A 20698-nucleotide genomic window follows, 5' to 3' on the forward strand; every position below is an offset into this window, starting at 1 on the left:
AAAATATAAGGCTTATATATAAAACCAAAGTAAGTAAGTTCATTCATTTTATAAAGCACATTTACACACAGCATAACTGACCAAAGTGAGAGATATTTGACTTCATTACTCATTTACATAGGCCCATGTTTGTAACGAGAGTAATGTTCTCACCGAGACCTTGGCAGACAGCCTATCTATGAAAAAATGAAAGGATTCAACGCAAAAAGAGAAGCTTTTGAAATGGATTTCAATTCCTTGATGATCTCAAGTGAGATTTGCGTACGGAGAGCCTGATTGAAATGGTTACAGGAACCTCTCGCCCTGTTCTTCTGCTTACGCTTCTCTTTCATGTGCACCGGCGCTCACAGGAGCTACGGGCATGGGGCAGAAGATGTGTCAAATGTTTCTTTTGGAAATCATTCCAAACCCGTTGGTAGAAACCATGTCTTCGGTCATTCACCTTTCCGATAGATTGGATGTGCCGGCTGAATTTAGATGAGCTGAAGATTGGAAAAGAAAAGGCCTATACTTGGTTCTCTGCCTCCCGGCTTAATCAAGTACCCGTTATATATCGTCAAGGTGGCTTGACAGGAGAGGCCTGTAAAGTGTCACTATACCGGTCATGAAAGCATACATCTTTTTCCTATTTTCTTTTATTCAGGAGCCACAGAGATGATAATGCATATATGCAAGATGCTTATTTTTGAGCTCACATATCAAATATAAATTTTCCACATAAATTATGTTTATTTCTATGCTTTTTAGAAGAATATTTAATAGAGTAGGAGTGGAAGAGATAGTCTCATTAAGATTGAAAATATTGTTATTGTATCAATCATCATTGCAAACTCAATCTTTACACAGTATCGCAAACGTAACTTTAAAAAAAGATGCGGGAAGTAAAATTATGGCGATGGATTATTCTTTAAAAGGCCTATCGTATGACAACTGTGAAAGAAAAAAAGACCCTGAAAGTCGGTAAATTAAAAGAAGAAAGAAAAACCATATTAGCAGCCTAGTCATTTCCATGGATATTGAATACACCCATTCTTAAGAGATCTCATCTCTTCCGCCATACGACACAGAGATAAGCTCCTTTATCTGACATGTACTGTCTTTCAAAATCATTTCCTTGAGGGACCTGATTATGCACGGATCAGTCTATATTGGCAGCACGTCCTTCTTCTTCTGTGGTGCTGGGGATGGTGGCGGTGTGCCGTCTCATCGCCGTGCCGACCAGCATGTTGTTCTTGGGAGAGCAGCTCTCGGGCACCATGGTCATGACGCGCACGCTGTAGCCGCTTGCCTCGGCGCACCACGAGCGGTCCAGATCCACCAGCCCCATGCACTGCTTACCTGGAGGCGACACACGTTAACAAGATAAACCACGCAGACTACAACAAACATTTGAATGAACACATGAGAGCCAGACGGACTCAAATGATGCAGTAACAGCAGCACCCGTCAGTGTAAAGATGAATAATAGGAAGAAATAAGAATTAATTAACGATTAACAACGGAATAAAAGTTTATCAACAACAGCGAAGAAAACAAGCATCTGTATTCAATAAATATATAAATCATTTCATAGAGCAGATAGCATTGTGGCCCCTACGCTACTCCGCTCCCCATGCAAGCCAGGCTGTCACAGCCCCAGCTGGTGGGCTCAGAGGAGACGAGAGTGAACGTCAGAGGCTGGGGAGGGGATCGGAGGAGGAGGCGATGCAGGGCGGAGCAGGCCGGTTTAACTGATGGAGAGGTGAAGTAGATGTGATGCGTGGAGGCAGCTTGGTGTTAGAGGGCTTCAGAGTGATGGGGCCCTTGGGGATCCGCCCCACATGAGAGACAGGGACACGCTGATAAAACAGAGGAGTTATCACCGGGTGAAGAGAGAGAGACTTACACCGCGTCCTCGGAAAGATGTACAAAAACCCACACACACGCACACATACATACGCATGCACGCATACACTGACGTGCGCGCACACACACACACACACACACACACACACACACACTGACACGCTCGCACACACACACGCATACACTGACGTGCACACACACACACACTAATACGCACACACACACACCCACATATGCACGCATACACTGACGCGTGCACATACACATACACTGACGCACAAATGCACACCCAAGCACACATACACTGATGCACACCCACACACCCAAACACAATCACCCACACACCGAGAAACACACCCACACCCAGACAGGGGAAGCCTTTAGTATCCTCTCTGTCTCTCAATAAATTAAATCAGAATTCCTGCAGCAGAACCAAAGCATTAACTATGTCCCAGACGAAGACTCATACTTTTCATCTTCTTCTACCTCAAATAGCACACTGGCGTTATTCATTACGGATCTGGGGTTGTCACGGGCCCCGCGTCTGCGTCGGATTTGTTTACGTTTCCATTTTTCGACAGGAGTCGAGCGGCCGTCTTGGTGACGGGCGGCGCTATGAATCTCATTCCTTCTGAGTGGAGGCAGACGCAGCGTGGCCTGTCACGCCTCCCACACCATTACAGGCTCCAGACGTACAGGAACTCTCCGCACTCCCAGCATCACCAAATGCACTTCCTCTGCTCCCGCTTCTCGCCTAATCATGCGAAGGCATACCAAAGCACGGACTACGGAGACGGCTTTGTGATCAACGTTGGGCGGCGACGTCCTCCTCTAAGAAGCCTGAGGTCGTTGCTGGAAGGGTTGGCTCATCTCTTTAGTTAGATTGTTGCAAAATAAACTTGTTGAAAAATAAGGACGTCAGCATCGCATCACCAAGCTACTATTAGCTTTGTCTCCCAGAGCACATGGTTGCACCCCCACATGCATGAGAATGACAATGTTTTTTTCACGGATAAATAAAGTTGCTGGTAGTGGCACCGAGGCAATCCAGTCAACAATTGAAACCGCACCAGTCAACAGAAAAAGGCTGCAGTATTGAGCGGTGCATATATCATTATATATACGACAATAATACAAACTCTGGATGATGTAATTGCAGATGATCTGCAAGTGATAAAGTCAAATGATTGCAAACAGTCCAATCTCAGGGTTTTCTTCAGCTTGAGCCTGACAATTTTATGGCACATTTCCCACCAGTTACACTGTGAGAACCTTTTGGGATCAATAAAGTACTTTTGCTTTTACTTTCCCCTCTTCCTATTTACACAACCAGGGGCCCTCTTCATCCATCTGCCAAGGTGAAAGATTGGTTTGGTAACAGCTGGTCAGATCGGTGCCGCACACTGGAGTTTTAACTGCCTAGAAAGTTTCCTTGTTTTGATCTTGCTAATGCATGCTGGGAAACATGTCTAATTCAACTCCCTAAAGAAATATTTATAGCTCTAGGCCGTAATAACCATGCGGCCACTATGGCACAATCTCGCTTCTAAACGCTAGCTGTGTGAGGGAACTGAATGCGGAATTCCGCATTCGGTTCCACCACCCAAGAAGTCCATGGAAGGTATGAGGAGGAGGTGTGAGGAGGCTCGTTGAGATAAAGATGGTAAGGGAACCAGGTGGAGGGTTGCAGTACCTATGAGTCGTCTCTCAGGAGGAAGCTGGGCAGCGGTCTGGTCTGCGAAGCGGCAAAGCACCATGTGTTCCTGGAGAGAGAGAGGGGAAGAGGGGGAAGAGGTCGTTCATTACAGCAATGCATTAAAATGTCATCTGCATAGAACAGTGCACCATACTTCTTCTCTTGGTGGGTTTTTGTACAAAGAGTCATAGACTAAAGTCATGTCCAGTCTTCCCAGCTCATTAAAATAAATCACAGGAAAATGTTTCAGCGTTGAAGGCCAGGCCCCCCCTCGTACGCAGACTTCGTGGGCGAGGATGGCTATCTCATGCCCTATTATGTCCGGGATGCTTTATTTGGCAAACATACAGCGCGTTACTCTTGCTCAAAAGGAGACAAATCACGAGAAAGTGCGGAACAATGTAATTGTATCATTGGTTTCTGTTAGCAGCGGGCCAGGTGATTGAGTGTGTTAAGACACCCAGAAGACACAACAGACCTTGTAGAGCTCCAGACTAGATAATCAGTACATGTTTGGTGACATTAAAAAGGAGACGAGAGACGGGGGGTGATACACAGAGGCGAGGTGTAAAGTGGAAGATAATGTTTCAAGCCTTTTTAATGGGATATGGATTTATTTTTGATTTATTCCAGTTGTAGCAATGGTGTTGCTTGTGTACTTTTTATTCCTCCTACCGCGTCTCCTCATGGTGGATTATGGCAAGACAGCGGGACGAATGCCCCCGGGGAAAAAATAAGATCTAATATGTTACAGAGAGTTCCTCGCTTCGTTTCTTTGGGCGCAGGGACAACAGAAAGTAGAGGTGATTGAAGTTCCTGAGTGCCAGCATGAGGTTGCTAGTGCTAGGACACACAGAACCCTTTGAAGTGATGAGTTTCTCTAGCGGGCAGTGGCAGGGCCCATTCATCACAAGTTTGAGGTACCCCCCCTACGCCCCTCCCTGTGTTCTCTGTCCACCAATGACCTGCTAGTCTGAGAATCCATGGTGGCACCTCAGAACAGCTTTCTCACACGAGATGTGTGGTATAAGATCTAAAAGACCCCCCAAAATAAAAATATTGCATGAGAAGAGAAGGAGTTAGTTAGTCAAAGGAGCCAAATGTCATATCATTAGCATAACCATCTTTAGTTCATTACACGTTGAAATATATATATATATATATTATACCTTTGAAAACAGATTCTACATACCTTATAACTCAAGGTGTCCTGAAACCTTTTGCTGCAAAAAAAGAAGAAAGAAGAAACAAATGTGAGACATTTTGCCAATATTTGCACAAAATATTTGCATCCATTATGTGTTTGCTTGGAAAGGCTATCTCTATCCTGCATACAGTCAGGCCAACAAAATCCCTTCAGAATAAATCATAACAGCACTATAACTAATAGGGGGACTAAAACCGATAATAGAGCAGAGTTGCTTAGTTCGATGCCCTGGATTTTATTCTTATAAAAGCGAGAGCTTGTTCGAGATGTTCACAATTTGTTATAGAACCTTGTGAGAATATTTTAAGCCAATCAGACCCGAATTTGGGTTAAAGAAATATGAACATGCCCGTGTATGTAGGCCACAATTCAAAACCAAGGGCTGAAAGCATGTACTGGTAAGAAAAAGTTACTGATGGCACTAATGAAGAAGACGACGCATCCATCTACGTCTACGGACTCGTTAGTCCAGGCCCCCTTGGGATTGGGGAGAATCCTAACAATGTAATGCTCTTAGTCGGTTAAATCATTCTTTATCGTTTTGATTGAGGTTGGTCTTACAGTGTTGCAGTGAAAGTTGCATTAGCAATATGAAAAGGGTCTAGTAATAATAGTAGTAAGAGGACTCCTAAAAGAAAATATAAAAATAAGACTCAAAACATAAATAAATAAGTTCTGCCCTGCTCATTGTTTCAATCATGTGCGTCTTCCTTCAGTAGGAAGTAGGACTTTTTGGCAGAGCTTTAGTCTAGTTTCTCAACCATTGGGCCATATTATCTGTATTACATTTTCATTCCTAATCTGCTCAGAGTTCACCAAACGCCACCTTAAACTCAACAGAAGAAGTGACTGGGCGTTACTGGCGATATACAAGACATGACACAAAGGAAAAAAACGCTAAAATCAATTTTACTTTTTCCCATACAAAAACAAATTCACAATTAATGCACTTTATGGCATTTCTTCTTGTTTGTTATTTTAAGTTTTAGGAGACATCAGCCCTCTGCTGCCATGGAGGCTGTGGGGAGCTTGACACCTGCCACACTGTTGAAAGGCTTATAAAGCATTTTTTTGACAGCAGTTGATGACGAGAGACAGGGAACTATGATTAATTTAACATACTGCTACCATGGATACAGTCTGTTGCAAACTTCATTGAGTAAGTTAAGGCTCACAGCAGGCAAAACCTAGTCAAGTTTTATGTTCTAGATTTTCACAAATCGAGTCCGAGTCTCAAGTCTCCATCGCCGCTATGCTGGGAATGTGTGCACCTGGCAGGGTCTTCAGAAGGGGTTTGGAATATGGCCTCAGGGTGGAAAAGCCTCTTAAAGAAGCAGAAGGAGAACTGAGTGGGTCAGGTGCAGAGAGGGTCCTCCTTAATAGTGTAGCCTTCGGGGATGGAGAACTAAACTCGTATTATCGTACGACCCTGCGGCATGGTCCCCTAACTGCACCCTCTGCTTTTCAAGAGTTGGAGGGAATGCACTCGAGATATGGGGAAAAGCTACCTGAAAACAACATGACGTTTTAAAATATTTGCAGATTATTTAGGGCAATTTTGAGGCATGGTTTTCAGAACTTACAATTATCGGATTTTTGGTTGATGCAAGGTTTTATAGCTTTTAAACCCCAAGCTCTTTTCATGAGCATTTTAAATTCAAAATTGCAAGCATAACTCGAGTGCTTGAAGCCGTGGCATTGGTGGATCGAAACCATGAAACTAAAATGGTGCCTAAGTGCCCTTGTGCTTTTTCTTTCTCTTACAAGCCCATTTGTAAAGAGAGAAGTGTCATAGCAACCACCAAATTTAATAACGTACGGTTCCTTCTCTCTACGACTATTTTAAAAGGATCAAAGCAAATCGTATCGTTAGAGTTCGAAGAAATAGAGTTCCTTTCTCATCTCGATGGAATTGATAAAACTAATTTCCCAAGGTCCAATGCTTTTTTTCCAGCAAACTCCAGCTGTAGGACCCATAAATCACACACACACACACACACTTTAATGTAAGGAGCAACACTTTTTTTACCTGGCCGGGGCAGGGCAAAGAGAACCATCGATGGCAATGGAACGGTACAAGAAGAACTACATAATAATAGTGGAGGTCCCTATTGCTTGGTTAGGGATCGACGCATAGGAGGATTGGTATGTGCTCACATGTATTTGCTTTATATCTATATTTTATGGCCATTTTAAGAGTTTTTGGACAGGATAGTGAGGGCAGACGGGAAAGTGAGATAAAGGAGAGATAAAAATAAATCAAACTGGGGTCAATACAAGACACATAGGGCAGTAGCAGGCTGAGGTAGCAAGTCACGAGACGAGTTGTTGTTTTGACTGGTAGTGGTGGAGGAAAATGAATAGTAAACACGAAGTGAAGTAGTAAAAAACAGTGAGAGAGGAAGGGAAACATGTTACCAGACAACAGACACTAATAAGTTGAGCGATTGTTTTCTGTGGCCCGAACCCAAAAAGACACAAAAGAAACATCAGCATTGTGTGTCACTGTCGGGTACGAACAACAACAGCCACGAACCTCCGGGGGAAGGAGAACTTGAGGGTGTTCTGGACGAAGCCATAGCAACAGGGGCTGACCACGAAGGCGGCCCGGGCCTGGATGCAGTGCTCCACCACCATGTCTGTAGCCACACCGCAGGCGTGCAGAGCCACCTGCCAAAGCAGACAACAGGTGAGGTGACTATCACGCCCGCACAGAGACAACGACTATTATGATGTGTTCAGCCCATGAATAAAACACAGTGAGCACTCACTTTCGGTCCAAGGCGAGTCAAAAAGCCCACAAATTAAATAGTTACGGTGAACTTACGTGTAACTCACAGAGATGGTTGAACCTGCACTAAAACCCTTCCTATTGATTTTACCAACGGGAGGAACAGAGGCTTAGATAAATGATTCAATGGCCGTTTTTATTAGGAGCAGGCGCAAGGTGCTGGATCAAAACAGAATCTATTAGTGTTTCCTGTATTGGCACACGGATCGCCATTGGATTCCTACTGAGTGGGTAAACTGTGCGTGATGGCTGCCATCTTGCTATACATTAGCCTTTGGCAAGTAACATGTTCCATGATAAAGACAGAACACCCACTCTTTTTGTTTGCGTGGATATATGGTCATGTACCCACAAAATAATAACGTGGAGACATGAAAATAGAACACATTCATCGTATAAAAATGGGTTCTACTACTTTCAATTTCCACTTTACTAGCGAGAAGTACGAAAAAGGCTTTGGCTGGAAACATGTTCCATGATGAACACAGCAAAATCCCCCTTGTTTGTTTGTGTGAATATATGGTCATGTACACACAAAAATAATAATATAGAGACATGAAAATAAAACACATTTCAATTTCAACTTTACTAGTGAGAAGTATAAAAAATACCAGTTCCATTTCAACTTAAATGGTTGAAATCCGGTCGAGCCGTCAAGCCGTGACAGCGAGCTACATGGCAGTTTAGATCTGACCCGGACAGAGTAAACGCAGACTTTCCAATAAAAATGGCTCAATTCACTCTAACCTCACAACACTGTTTGACTGTATTAAGTTGAAGGTTTTCTTTTATGTTTTTTTTTGTTTTTAACACAATATGACAGAAATTACTCAACTTGGAGTAACTATTATTTATATAAACCGATAAACTTGGTGATTGTTATTTTAAACCACCAAATTAATTGTTAATCAGTACCGTGTCCCATTAGCTTAGTAAAAATAAAGTTAAGATGAACCGGCAGAAAAACTGTTGGTGTAACTCTCACGGTGATATTTTTGAAGCGTTGACTTGTTGCCCAAGTCATCAAACAGCGGTACACTTCTCTGAAGCTACCACAGGTGTCTGCTGAAATGCTTTGGTTGTGCCAGACACCTGCTCAAAGCAAATAACAAAAAATTACTGTGTTCACTCAAAATTGAGCAATTGTTAAATCTAATTATCTTATAATTTGTATTCCTTGTCTAGACACTCCAGGCACATGAAAGAATAACCATGAATCCATTTCTTAGTGTTTTGTATTCTGAATTTGAATCTCTAAGAGGTGGAGATTTATTTTTTCATACGATTACGTTACATTATTGTGGATATATGTTGCAATGCATTTGAAAAAGGGGGGAGGGGGCTGGGGGCTGGTGGGGGATGTCACGAAATATGAGCGTCGCAAAATAATAACAAGGCAATTATTAGAGTAATTGCTCCAGCCGTTTCTATTCCAGCAGAGATGATTTGATTATATTCTATGTTGACTAAAAGTAAGTGGTTCCAATAACCACTTTAATTCGAACTAATTAATTTTTCCCCCCCATTCTCATTCTTGGTATTAAATTTCATTTGAAAGCTGAAAAGAGTCCCAAGCAGCCACAACCCAACAGAAGCCTACATGTAGCCCACAGAATACCATTGTTCAATTCCCTCATTAACATGGTTGTGGTGGGACCATTTGAAAAATAACTCTAGGAGAAAAATGTGTTGCATGGTACTATCTACCACGACTTAAGCCTTGTAAAGGCTTAGATATTATAGATTATATGTAAATTGAAGACCAGAGGTCCGTATGCAAATGTGTGGAAGGAAGGGGGTTGGAAACGCTATTAAAAATCGATTCATCTTGTGTCTTTGTGACCGGGGCAAAATTACATTCCGAATGAAATTCTGCAGTTACTACACTCTGTGTGTATGCTTCATCTGCAAGTTGTTTCCATATTTCATAAGTCGAATAGCTGTCGGGCTGACTAATACGACAAAGAACAACTCTGGCTTTATTCGAATGGGTCCGTTTGGTGTTTGTTTTCCACTTTATGCTAAACTCTTTGTATTGGTTTATAAAATATAAATATAATGCACCTTTATCCATCTCATCGTATACAGTACATCTTTATCTATGCAGTCTTTAGTTATATCTGAAATAAGTAAGGCAATGTCGTATTCATACATTGTCGATACGGCAAAGACATGAACCAAAGCCAGATCCTCGAGGCTTTGTGAGATGTTCAAAATCCCCAATAAAAGTGATTAGAGAAAAAAGCTGTTAAAAGATACAAAACACAGAGAGGGGATCCACTTTAAGAATCAATTGCAAGTTATCAGACCATTAGGACACGACGACAGCCATAATGAAATTCAATGAAATTCAAAGAGACTAAAATCCACAGTGAACTTCACGGTCCGCCACCCCGCTCGCCCCCGCTGTCTCGCCTGGGTGTCAGTGTTTTACCCCACGGGGCCAAAAGCAGGAAGTGTACCCGGCTCAAGCCCCCCCCCCCCCCCCCCCCCCCCCCCCCCCCCCGAGCCCTCACTCCGACCTCACACATGGTCGCCACAACGACATAATTAAACAGCAGACGGCGACACACCTCCACCCAATTAGCCTGATTAAACTAGTGCCGCTAAAAATGGCCACATGCATAATGCATGCGCAGGATTTAACTGCGGCGTGATTGGTGGCAGGCCTCAGGTGAGAATAACTCGGGACCAGTAGCGAGATCCGCGATAGCCCCATCATGACTCGAGATAAATCTAGAAGAGTGATACGGCACAAGGTTTTTTCCGGAAGGAAAGAAGCAGAGAGTGTCGGCAATGGTGTGTGTAATGTGGAGGTGTGTGTCTGTGTGTGTGTGTGTGTGCATGTTGACGTGTGCTTGTGTGTGTGTGTGTGTGTGTGTGTGTGTGTGTGCATGTTGAAGTGGTGTGTGTGTGTAGATTTTGAGGTGTGTATGTGTGTGTAGATGTGTGTATGTAGATGTGTGTGTGTGTGTGTGTGTGTGTGTGTGTGTGTGTGTAGATGTGTGTGTGTGTGTAGATGTGTGTGTGTGTGTAGATGTGTGTGTGTGTGTGTGTGTGTGTGTGTGTGTGTGTGTGTCTGTAGATGTGTATGGGAAGGTGCGTGCATGCAGGTGTGTGTGTGTGTGTTCAATGACAGCTCTCTCCGGGTAGCAAGCCTCCCTCCCACTCACAATGGAGTGCAGGTTTTTGTGCAGCTCTCTGTTCGCTGAGCGGCACGGCTCTACAGAGCAGTGGGTAGAGACCAACAGATCTGAGAGCTGCCGCTAATTGCAAAGGCTACATCTACACATACAGTATATAGCTATGCTAGCACTGATGAATTCTATTCTTTTTTAAGTACTGAACATTCCCGGGTGTTTTACGAAGTGAAAACCGCAGGACGGAATAACAGCAGGAATCGGGGAGGAGTACACAGATGCAGCCAACGACATCCCGCGAATGCAAATTGACGAGTGTATTTGTGTGGGAGAGGCCCCCGGAGTCGAGCCAAGTGGTCGGACTGCACGGTGTCGACCCCGCCGCCTTGCAGTAGGAGAGCTCAACTCTAAATGCGCAACTAAACGAATAGATCACTGATCTTCTGAGGCAAGGGCAGCGGGGTGGAACCAACGGTTGCTGCGATCTAGGGTTTATCTGACCCGGAGTCACATTAAAACGGCCTTGGCATCGCCGACGGGAAACAATCGTTCACAGCCAAATATAATTGGGATAACATGAGCCAAGGCCGAGTTCACCAAATTTTCTACCTTGATGTTATTATTTTAAGCAGCCGGCAGTTTTTGTTTTTTGTCTGAAACCCAACCATTGTACAGCCACGGCTGTGCAGAACCTTAACGGGGGAGGATAAATTGCACAGCATCAAATTAGTTTGAGTTTAATTTAATATTGCTTATCGAGTTCAACCTAAGGGTAAAATCGTCTTACAGTCGAGAAACCAAGTGGGCTACTCCGCAAACCTTCACTGATCTCATCTTATTGGGAGAAGCGCAGAGTAGTGTGTATCCTTCTCATACACACATACCTACACACAAAGTATCTATATGTGCACTCACTAGCCGTGGCATGCTAAGCCCCCCGCCTTATCAGAGAGCGTTAACCAGCATACACACAGCCCATACTGGGGGATAGGGGGATTCTATCTCTGCTTCGGTTATCGTTCTGCTTTCTGTGATATAGGGTTTGTTTTGCTGCAGTTGTCCGTGGCCATGGCTGCTCACCCCGATGTGGAAGGGCCCGGTGAAGTAGTCAAGGTTGGCCTGGATGAGGCGTAGGTTAGCCAGGCCCAGCTCCTGGCCGCGAGCCCTGGCCTTGTCCAGGGACTCCTCCTTGTTCTCGATGAGGATCACCTGTGAAGGGGAGCAACGATGACCTTCGTGAGAAATCACAGGAATGTAAAACCAAAAGATAAATAATGAATAACGAGACAATAGCTAAAAAGTACGGCTACAATTCAAGCTTCTTTAAACCCGCTTCAACACTTTTAGTTGACAATGGATTTTAGGCAGCATTTCATTTTATTTAGAACCGTTTACTTGTATTCCATATTTCTAATACTAAACAAGTGTGGCGACAGCAGTGTTCAGGTCCCCTAACCTCACCCTGAACATTTTAATCTGACACAATAGCACATGCCAGTGCCACCCTCCTCTGTCGATGACTGCCTCCGAAACAGTCTGATGTCTCCCTGGTATGGAGCAAGATCTTTCTTGCTTAAAACCGCCGCGATCGATAAAGGAAATAAAAGCACATCTGGCAACCCGGCGAGGGCCGCGTCAGTGGAGTCCAACCAAATGAGTTGGTGTTTGGCACCGAGGTCACATGTGAGTTGTTTTTTTCATTACCTGGCAACCTGGGAGTGTGTGAGCCAGAACCAAGCCGACGTGACCCTGGGTGGGAGAAACAGATGAAAGTCACAGCATGATACAGCAGCCGTTCATGTTCATTCAATAACAAGGAGAAGGAACGGAAAAGGGACGGCGCTGGGGCAATATGATGGCCGGTACACAGCTGAGCTTCCCAGGCTGCATATCTTATGCCTCCATTTCCACCTAGCGGTGCAGTTCGGTCCGCTTATATTGTCGTTTCCACTACCAAAAGTTGGCCAGGGTCCCAAAATAAAAAAAACAACAAAATTTCATTGAATTCGTTAGAAGGCTACACTGTGTCGGGCTGCTATGATATCACGATATTTACGTTGCTGCTGCGTCTAACACCATCCGGCTTAAACCCCGCCCTACCATAAGGGTAGTTTCGGCGGTGGAAACGCTTGCCAGTGTTAGCGTAACAGAGCTGTCCTGCTCCGAGCCGCACCAAACTTAACCGCACCGCTCGGTGGGAACTAACCATAATGAACCAGCTGACCAGGGCCGGGACCTGCTCACTGTATCAGAGAGCGAACAACGCTCACTGTGGAGAGCGGGCTGAATTCTAAGCAGTACGTATAGCTGTGGGTGTGTGTGTGTATCGAGGGGGTGAATTATGTATCCACCACAGGGGCATGAGGAAAACTGATGAGATGAATTCCAGAACCTGGGGCTCCCCCACCTCTTCATCATCCTCACCAACCTCTTGGCCCCAGGGTTAATTAACAGTTATCTACGTACATTTAGAGTTCAGTCGGCTATTCACCTTTGCAACCTTCTAACACGCTGATGATCAAAGGAAACAGACCGCGCATTTAGGTGTCTATGTATTTTAAAATAGACCTAACATATGAGAATGTTCTGGCGACCCCCGCGTCCAACTCTGTTCCCTGCTGCGGCACATGACCCATAGGTTGAATTCCTCGCTTCTAGTATGCAAGGTACTTGTTTTAGTCATAGTTGCGTTCTAGTCCTAGTGTGGCTAAAGCATGGGTACAAAAGCTAAGTAATCATGGTGTGTGTGTGTGTGTGTAGGGGTGTGTGTGTGTGCGTGTGTTATACATACCCCTCCACTGCAGAAATCGACAATAGTGTCTCCGGGTCTGGCCAGCTCCGTCACCATTCCCACCAGATTATTCAGCTGTTGTCTCTTCCTCAGGGCGCGGTCGGCTGACATTTTCCCTACAGGAAACACACAAACACGTGCATAAAGCACTTATTCTTCCATATGCTGACATCATTTTTAAGAATTAAACGGAAATGGATTGAACATTCTGGTATAATAAACGGTCATCTGGGTATTTTTCCCTTCCATAAACGAGTAACTTGTCTTCTGACAAACAATACACAGCAAGCACAAAAGATGTCTTTTCGTGGCGGCCTGTCAGACAAAACCGGCAAATCCCTATACTATAATTGTTCCAAACTGTGGTAATTAACACACATGTCGTGAAAATGATAACAGTGTTCACAAAAGGTCTTACTTTATAGAGACAGTTTTACACATGACATCTTGAAGGCCAATTACTTAGAAAGTATAGCTTTAGCACATTCCCATTCTTTCACACGTTTCCATTCACAGAGTAGTCCTAATCAGCACGACCACATATCTGCATTCATTAACAGACTGTTGATGCATGGTTATTCTGTGCCGGTGAATGTATCCCTTTGATCAACCATTAAGTTACCTTCTGACACGGCACAACAACACTTAGGTGAATGATTAGGGGACACACAAACACACACACCTGCAGCAAATTTCCCACAAGCCACGACAGGAATGAAAACCATCACAGCAAGGGCTCTCTCTGGGTGTGTGGGCAGCATATGTAATTGGTATGTACGCCTCGAAGCCAACACACATGACAAGCATGCAGCCACATCCGCAGCCAGCGTCAACGCCTGTCTCTATTGATGAAGCTGGAGGACTGCTTTGTTTGTAACACCGTACAATAAGGGTATGTTAGTTAACCATTCATTAACATGAGTTAACGCAGTAATAAGCATTATTATATAGCATTAAAATATGGGTTAAATAATGAACAAAGGAATCCCTTAGTTTACAGGAACACCTTTAGTAAATTACTTCTAGACATTAAGTTAACTGTTAACTAACTGTTAGCAGTTGATGTGTATAACTGGATTAACTAATGTTAATTCATGGTTCAATCATCAATGTCCCCTCATTGTTAAGTGCTACTGCTTTGTTTACCCCTCCAATGTTTGTGTCCACATGGTTGTCAATAAGGTAAGATGCAGGGGTTCATTCAGTTTTTTTGAAAATTGCCTTTTGGTTCATTGTGCTGAAAGAAAGAGATGCATCTTGTCAATGTCTTCAAGTGTGTAAAATGATACTAACAAACTGAAGGATAAATACCAAGTTTAGTCTTTAGTCCGTCTTAGGTCAATACTGTGTGTGTATGTATGTGTGTGTGTGTGTTGATTTATAGATTTTTCCAAACTATCTGCGGGCATTGAATGCCATGAAGAAGTGTAACGAAGAGGAGAAACAGAAGGTTGTAAGGCCCTCCGTGTCACGCATAAATACACCGTACATAAATCTTTACAGTAGCTCTATACTTTGTGCCTCCCTTCATTTCAGTGAAATGGCAAATTTCACTGAAAGGGCAAATTGCGGGGAAGGATCAAGCACATTAACCATGTGGACGTGATGGGGCGCTACCATGATAACAAGTGTTGCCGCACTTCAACACTGTACAAAAAGAGCAATGTCCTAAACTGGAACATAATTTCACAGAATTCTCAAATGTAGCTGTCCTAAATAGGGAAAGAAGGAGGGATATTGAAAGGGACTAGGGTGCACCCTAACAGTTCCAGCTGAAAGATAGTGGGCTCCATTGCCATTGTCTGCAGTATTGGCATCCTTGATCAAAATGACCTGCCCCCTACCTGCTCCTTGAAGACGATGACTTGTTTCTAAAACAACTGTTCAATCCCATCGTCTTCATCCTTGCCGGGTGCATAGCTGATCATCCTCGGATCACAAGGGTACATAGCTGAGGACCCAAGGACGTGCAGTGACGAGTTTGGCGACTTATGAACAAACAGCTCTCAAGGAGTACTAAGGAGGAGGCCGAGCAATCGGCTTGTTCCGAATGGTCTGAACTCACCTTGAGTCGCTTTGGAAATAATAGTAAAGAAAGTTACTCATAATTCGGCAATGAGAGAAGACCACTGCTATAGCAATATAATCTGCCAGTTTATTTATATATATATATATATATATATATATATATATATATAATGCTGATCTACATAGAACCTCACTCAATATCACTTGTGCTGCTGGAAAGTTGTTATCTAAATGTCCTCTAAGCATTGTTGCTCCTCAGCCTTAAGAGAGAGAGTAAACTCAGGGCTCCAGACTAAACTTTTTCTCTAGGAGCACTGTGGCCCCTAACTGAAAATTGTAGGGGCACAACCAGAAATTTTAGGGGCACACACCATAAATCAACATGCCAATGTGATTTTCTATTTTTTTTCACTGCATTACTAATAAATATTTTGATAATAGATGCAGAAATTACAATGTGCGGTTTCAAATTCAGTGTCACATTTTATTGTGATTCTCATCTATACCAACTGTTTCCACGTGTGCGCGCATGCGTTCGACGAGCACGCTGAGCCTCCTCTTTGCCCGCTAGCCTCTCCATTGAGAATGCATTAGCAGGCGCGAAAAATGCCTCCCGTGTGAAAAGCCCTTTATGGCGCATGAAGTCCTGCCCGGGTTCCGGTACCCGCTGGTACACGACGGGTGACCCGCACAATTTGGATGAAAAGGGTGAAAAATAATGTAGGCCTACTGTGTCGGACACGGTTGCGGGTCGGACGCCTGAACAGCGCGGGTCGGACGCGGGTTTTGCGATTGCGAGCGAGACTTCTCTGGTGCAGGAGATGTTATTCACTAGCGGAGGAGTCAACTTAAACCGTCAAAAGTGGATGATGTGCTTTTTTTGCACAGCAATCTAAAGCCCGAGGCCAAACACCACATAGTGTAAATCCCCGGCAAATGTTTCTAATTTTCCTTTGGGTGCCGGTCGGGCGTCGATATCAATTTATAGCGGGTCGGGTCGGGTGCGGAATGTAATTCGCGCTACTGTCGGAACACGGGTCAGATGCAGTTTTAATTATTGCGGGTACGGGCGGGTGCGGGTTTGCAAAATAAGACTGTGCAGGAATCTGGCACTGGCACACGGAAGAACGAGTCAATAGTTTGCGAATTGCTGTAACACACGTAGCAAGTTGTGAAACCTTTCTCCTTCTCACAGAGACGTTTACGCCCGCTCGATAGTGGCCATTCCCTATCCTTCTCACACTCAATGGCTTGCTACAGATCCGGATTCGTTGACGTGCACCTTCCTCGTTTAACGTGTAAATATGAAAAAGGGCAAATTTTGTAAAATTTAGCCGCACACTCACATTTTGGTCGCAGTCTGGAGTCCTAAAACTAATCAACATATGTCTGGATGGTTAAAAGTGGTTTGTGATTTCTATATTTGCTCATCACTATTGAGAATGTAATAAATCACACATGAATATGCATCTGTGTGAAAATGATTCTGATCAAAGGGAAAGTTGCCAGGACAAGCACCCAGGATGATTCTAGCAGTTTAGCATCCAGCTCTGCAGGGAAGTGAAATATATTGCTTGTTTGGCAACTTGTAGGCAAACACATTATGATCATTAATCTCAAGCATAAACTGAGAGATAAGTGCAAAAGAGAAAAAAAAATCATCCAACTTATTATACTACGCAATTTAAATACACCCCTTGAAAAGGGGTGTACAATTAACAAATAGCATCCTTTTTTAACTATGCTCTTGATTCAAATGTTGTACGAAATGGTAAGGTTCCCTTCAATATTGACCACATTTAGACGAAAACAACTCGAAAATGACTACACCGTGAAAAAACTATTAAGAACTAATTCACCTGAGGGATTTGGAAGATAGACCAGACAGCATGGAGAGTAGGTCTGGGTTATGTGACAGAAATGGTGCGGGAAATCCAAAATCATGGTTAAATTATAAAAAGAGTGTATAAGAATGTGGGTACATTACTAGCCTTAAAGCTTGACAGTTTAATCAATCAATTTCGATTTTTCTCTTCAACTGGGGGAAGCCTGTTTATCTAAAAATAAATGCTAATTCAGTTTTGTGTTGATACGCGTTCAGGCATTTTTTAATAAAAAAAATGCTCAGTTTGTGTTTATTGAGCAGCCTTAGATTAGGATCAATGCGTTTCTACTGAAGCAGCCTCACTGATCGCTAGCCATATCTCGTGGGTGGACTGGCTCTCATGGTCGCAGCACTTTGCTCTCCCGGTCCATTTACCATTCATGGATAATCTAGAGAGACGACACATTATTGACTAAAATAAAACCATAACCCCACTATGAGAATGTATTTGGAATTAAGATTCGTTTTTGGCGGCAGGGGGGGTTAGATGATCATGTGTTTCCAATATGACCGACCCGTTCCAGTGATTCTATCTCACCAGTGGTTCTGTTGTTCATTATTCAACTACAGTGGGGCAAAAAAGTATTTAGTCAGCCACCAATTGTGCAAGTTCTCCCACTTAAAAAGACGAGAGAGGCCTGTAATTTTCATCATAGGTAAACCTCAGCTATGAGAGACAAAATGAAAAAAAAAAATCCAGAAAATCATTTTTTGGTCACCTACAAACCAGCAAGATTTCTGGCTGTCACAGACCTGTAACTTCTTCTTTAAGAGGCTCCTCTGTCCTCCACTCGTTACCTGTATTAATGGCACCTGTTTGAACTCCTTATCAGTATAAAAGACACCTGTCCACAACCTCAAACAGTCACACTCCAAACTCCACTATGGCCAAGACCAAAGAGCTGTCAAAGGACACCAGAAACACAATTGTAGACCTGCACCAGGCTGGGAAGTCTGAATCTGCAATAGGTAAGCAGCTTGGTGTGAAGAAATCAACTGTGGGAGCAATGATTAGGAAATGGAATACATACAAGACCACTGATAATCTCCCTCGATCTGGGGCTCCACGCAAGATCTCACCCTGTGGGGTCAAAATGATCACAAGAACGGTGAACAAAAATCCCAGAACCACACGGGGGGACCTAGTGAATGACCTCCAGAGAGCTGGGACCAAAGTAACAAAGGCTACCATCACTAACACACTACGCCGCCAGGGACTCAAATCCTGCAGTGCCAGACGTGTCCCCCTGCTAAAGCCAGTGCATGTCCGGGCCCGTTTGAAGTTTGCTAGAGAGCATTTGGATGATCCACAACAGGATTGGGAGAATGTCATATGGTCAGATGAAACCAAAATAGAACTTTTTGGTAAAAACTCAACTCGTCGTGTTTGGAGGAGAAAGAATGCTGAGTTGCATCCAAAGAACACCATACCTACAGTGAAGCATGGGGGTGGAAACATCATGCTTTGGGGCTGTTTTTCTGCCAAGGGACCAGGACGTCTGATCCGTGTGACGGAAAGAATGAATAGGGCCATGTATCGTGAGATTTTGAGTGAAAACCTCCTTCCATCAGCAAGGGCACTGAAGATGAAACGTGGCTGGGTCTTTCAGCATGACAATGACCCCAAACAAACCGCCCGGGCAACGAAGGAGTGGCTTCGTAAGAAGCATTTCAAGGTCCTGGAGTGGCCTAGCCAGTCTCCAGATCTCAACCCCATAGAAAATCTTTGGAGGGAGTTGAAAGTCTATGTTGCCCAGCGAAGGCCCAAAAACATCACTGCTCTAGAGGAGATCTGCATGGAGGAATGGGCCAAAATACCAGCAGCAGTGTGTGAAAACCTTGTAAAGACTTACAGAAAACGTTTGACCTCTGTCATTGCCAACAAAGGGCATGTAACAAAGTATTGAGATGACATTTTGTTATTGACCAAATACTTATTTTCCACCATAATTTGCAAATAAATTCTTTTAAAATCAGACAATGTGATTTTCTAGATTTTTTTTTTTTCATTTTGTCTCTCATAGCTGAGGTATACCTATGATGAAAATTACAGGCCTCTCTCATCTTTTTAAGTGGGAGAACTTGCACAATTGGTGGCTGACTAAATACTTTTTTGCCCCACTGTATAAGCCATTCCTGTTCTTGCTCCGCCACACATCTGAGACGCTCATCAGTAAAATGTGGTTGTTGCTTCGCCTACATGTTGGCTAGCGATGAGATAACCCGGGGGACAGCATTGGACTTGTTCCCACTAGGTATTACATAAACAATAAGGAGTCAGATCCGGGCCCACTTCTCTTCGTAGACTAAACAGTCTGGGGGCCATCTTATAGTCCGGCAACTTCCACTGCTACAATCCAAGCTGAAATCTACGGTATAAAGAATAAATTACTAAAAGAAACTCATTAAATGGACTGCATTTATATAGCGCTTTTCTAACCAGTGGCCACTCAAAGAGCTTTACAACATTGCCTCACATTCACCCATTCATGCACACATTCACACACCAAGGGCGGAGTCAACCAGCTAGGAGGAGCGGGGGATCGAACTAGCAACCTACCGGTTACCAGCCTTCCTGAGCCACATGCCTCCCCATTAAAACATACTCTGTTAAAAGCACAATATGACTACTTCAAAGTTGTAAACTACAGTTTGTGAATATCTACCATAGGCCCAAACCACTGCCGTTTTTATAACACTTTCAGGACAACTCCTTGCTAGTGTACAATTAAGCCAACTCCATCCTCCACTACTTTCTTCTGTTCCCCATTCTCCAGCCATGGGAGATCTCCTGCTCCCACCGCTAACCTATGCAAAACTCCACACATCAACTTTACAGCCGGCAAATCTATGACATCAAATCAGGAGCAACATCGGCAGCCCTGTTGACATTTAGTCTTTGTTTACCGCACGGACCAACTCTCTCAACTTGCCTTCTGCGAGAGAGAGAGAGAGAGAAAGAGAGAGAATGAGATAGAATGAGAGAAAGAGAGCGAGAGCGAGAGAGAAAACTGGGTGCAAGGTTTGTCCATCAAGGGAGCTGTGAAGGGTCTATTGACCTAACCCTAACGAGAGAGAGAGAGAACGAGAAAGACAGATTGAGAGAGAGAGAACGAGTAAGAAAGATAGAGAGAGAGAGAGAACGAGAAAGAAAGATTGAGAGAGAGAACGAGAGAAAAAGAGAGAGAGAGAGAGAGAGAGAACGAGAACGAGAAGAGAAAACTGCGTGAGCGGTTCGTCCATCAGGGGAGCCGTGAAGGGTCTATTGGCCTTTCGCTCCTCCACTGCGTTAGTTTACACAGCGAGCCTCTCTGG

The 20698-nt window shown here is 43.8% G+C and overlaps 1 protein-coding gene across 1 annotated transcript in view; it reads right to left on the reverse strand.

The window, feature by feature from the left end:
- Window positions 1-903: 903 nt before the first annotated feature.
- The window catches only part of gstcd (glutathione S-transferase, C-terminal domain containing), a gene marked incomplete at its 5' end in the record, with an annotated part of 37734 nt that continues 17939 nt past the window's right edge, over window positions 904-20698 (reverse strand). The window contains 7 exons of the mRNA XM_079729875.1: window positions 904-1338; window positions 3539-3608; window positions 4734-4764; window positions 7285-7418; window positions 11760-11888; window positions 12384-12428; window positions 13471-13586. Coding sequence (XP_079586001.1) covers window positions 1139-1338; window positions 3539-3608; window positions 4734-4764; window positions 7285-7418; window positions 11760-11888; window positions 12384-12428; window positions 13471-13586 — 725 coding nt within the window. The 3' untranslated portion in view covers window positions 904-1138. The remainder of the gene's footprint in view (window positions 1339-3538; window positions 3609-4733; window positions 4765-7284; window positions 7419-11759; window positions 11889-12383; window positions 12429-13470; window positions 13587-20698) is intronic.

Source organism: Pollachius pollachius (assembly GCF_949987615.1).
Source record: "Pollachius pollachius genome assembly, chromosome: 2".
Classification (NCBI taxonomy): domain Eukaryota; kingdom Metazoa; phylum Chordata; class Actinopteri; order Gadiformes; family Gadidae; genus Pollachius; species Pollachius pollachius.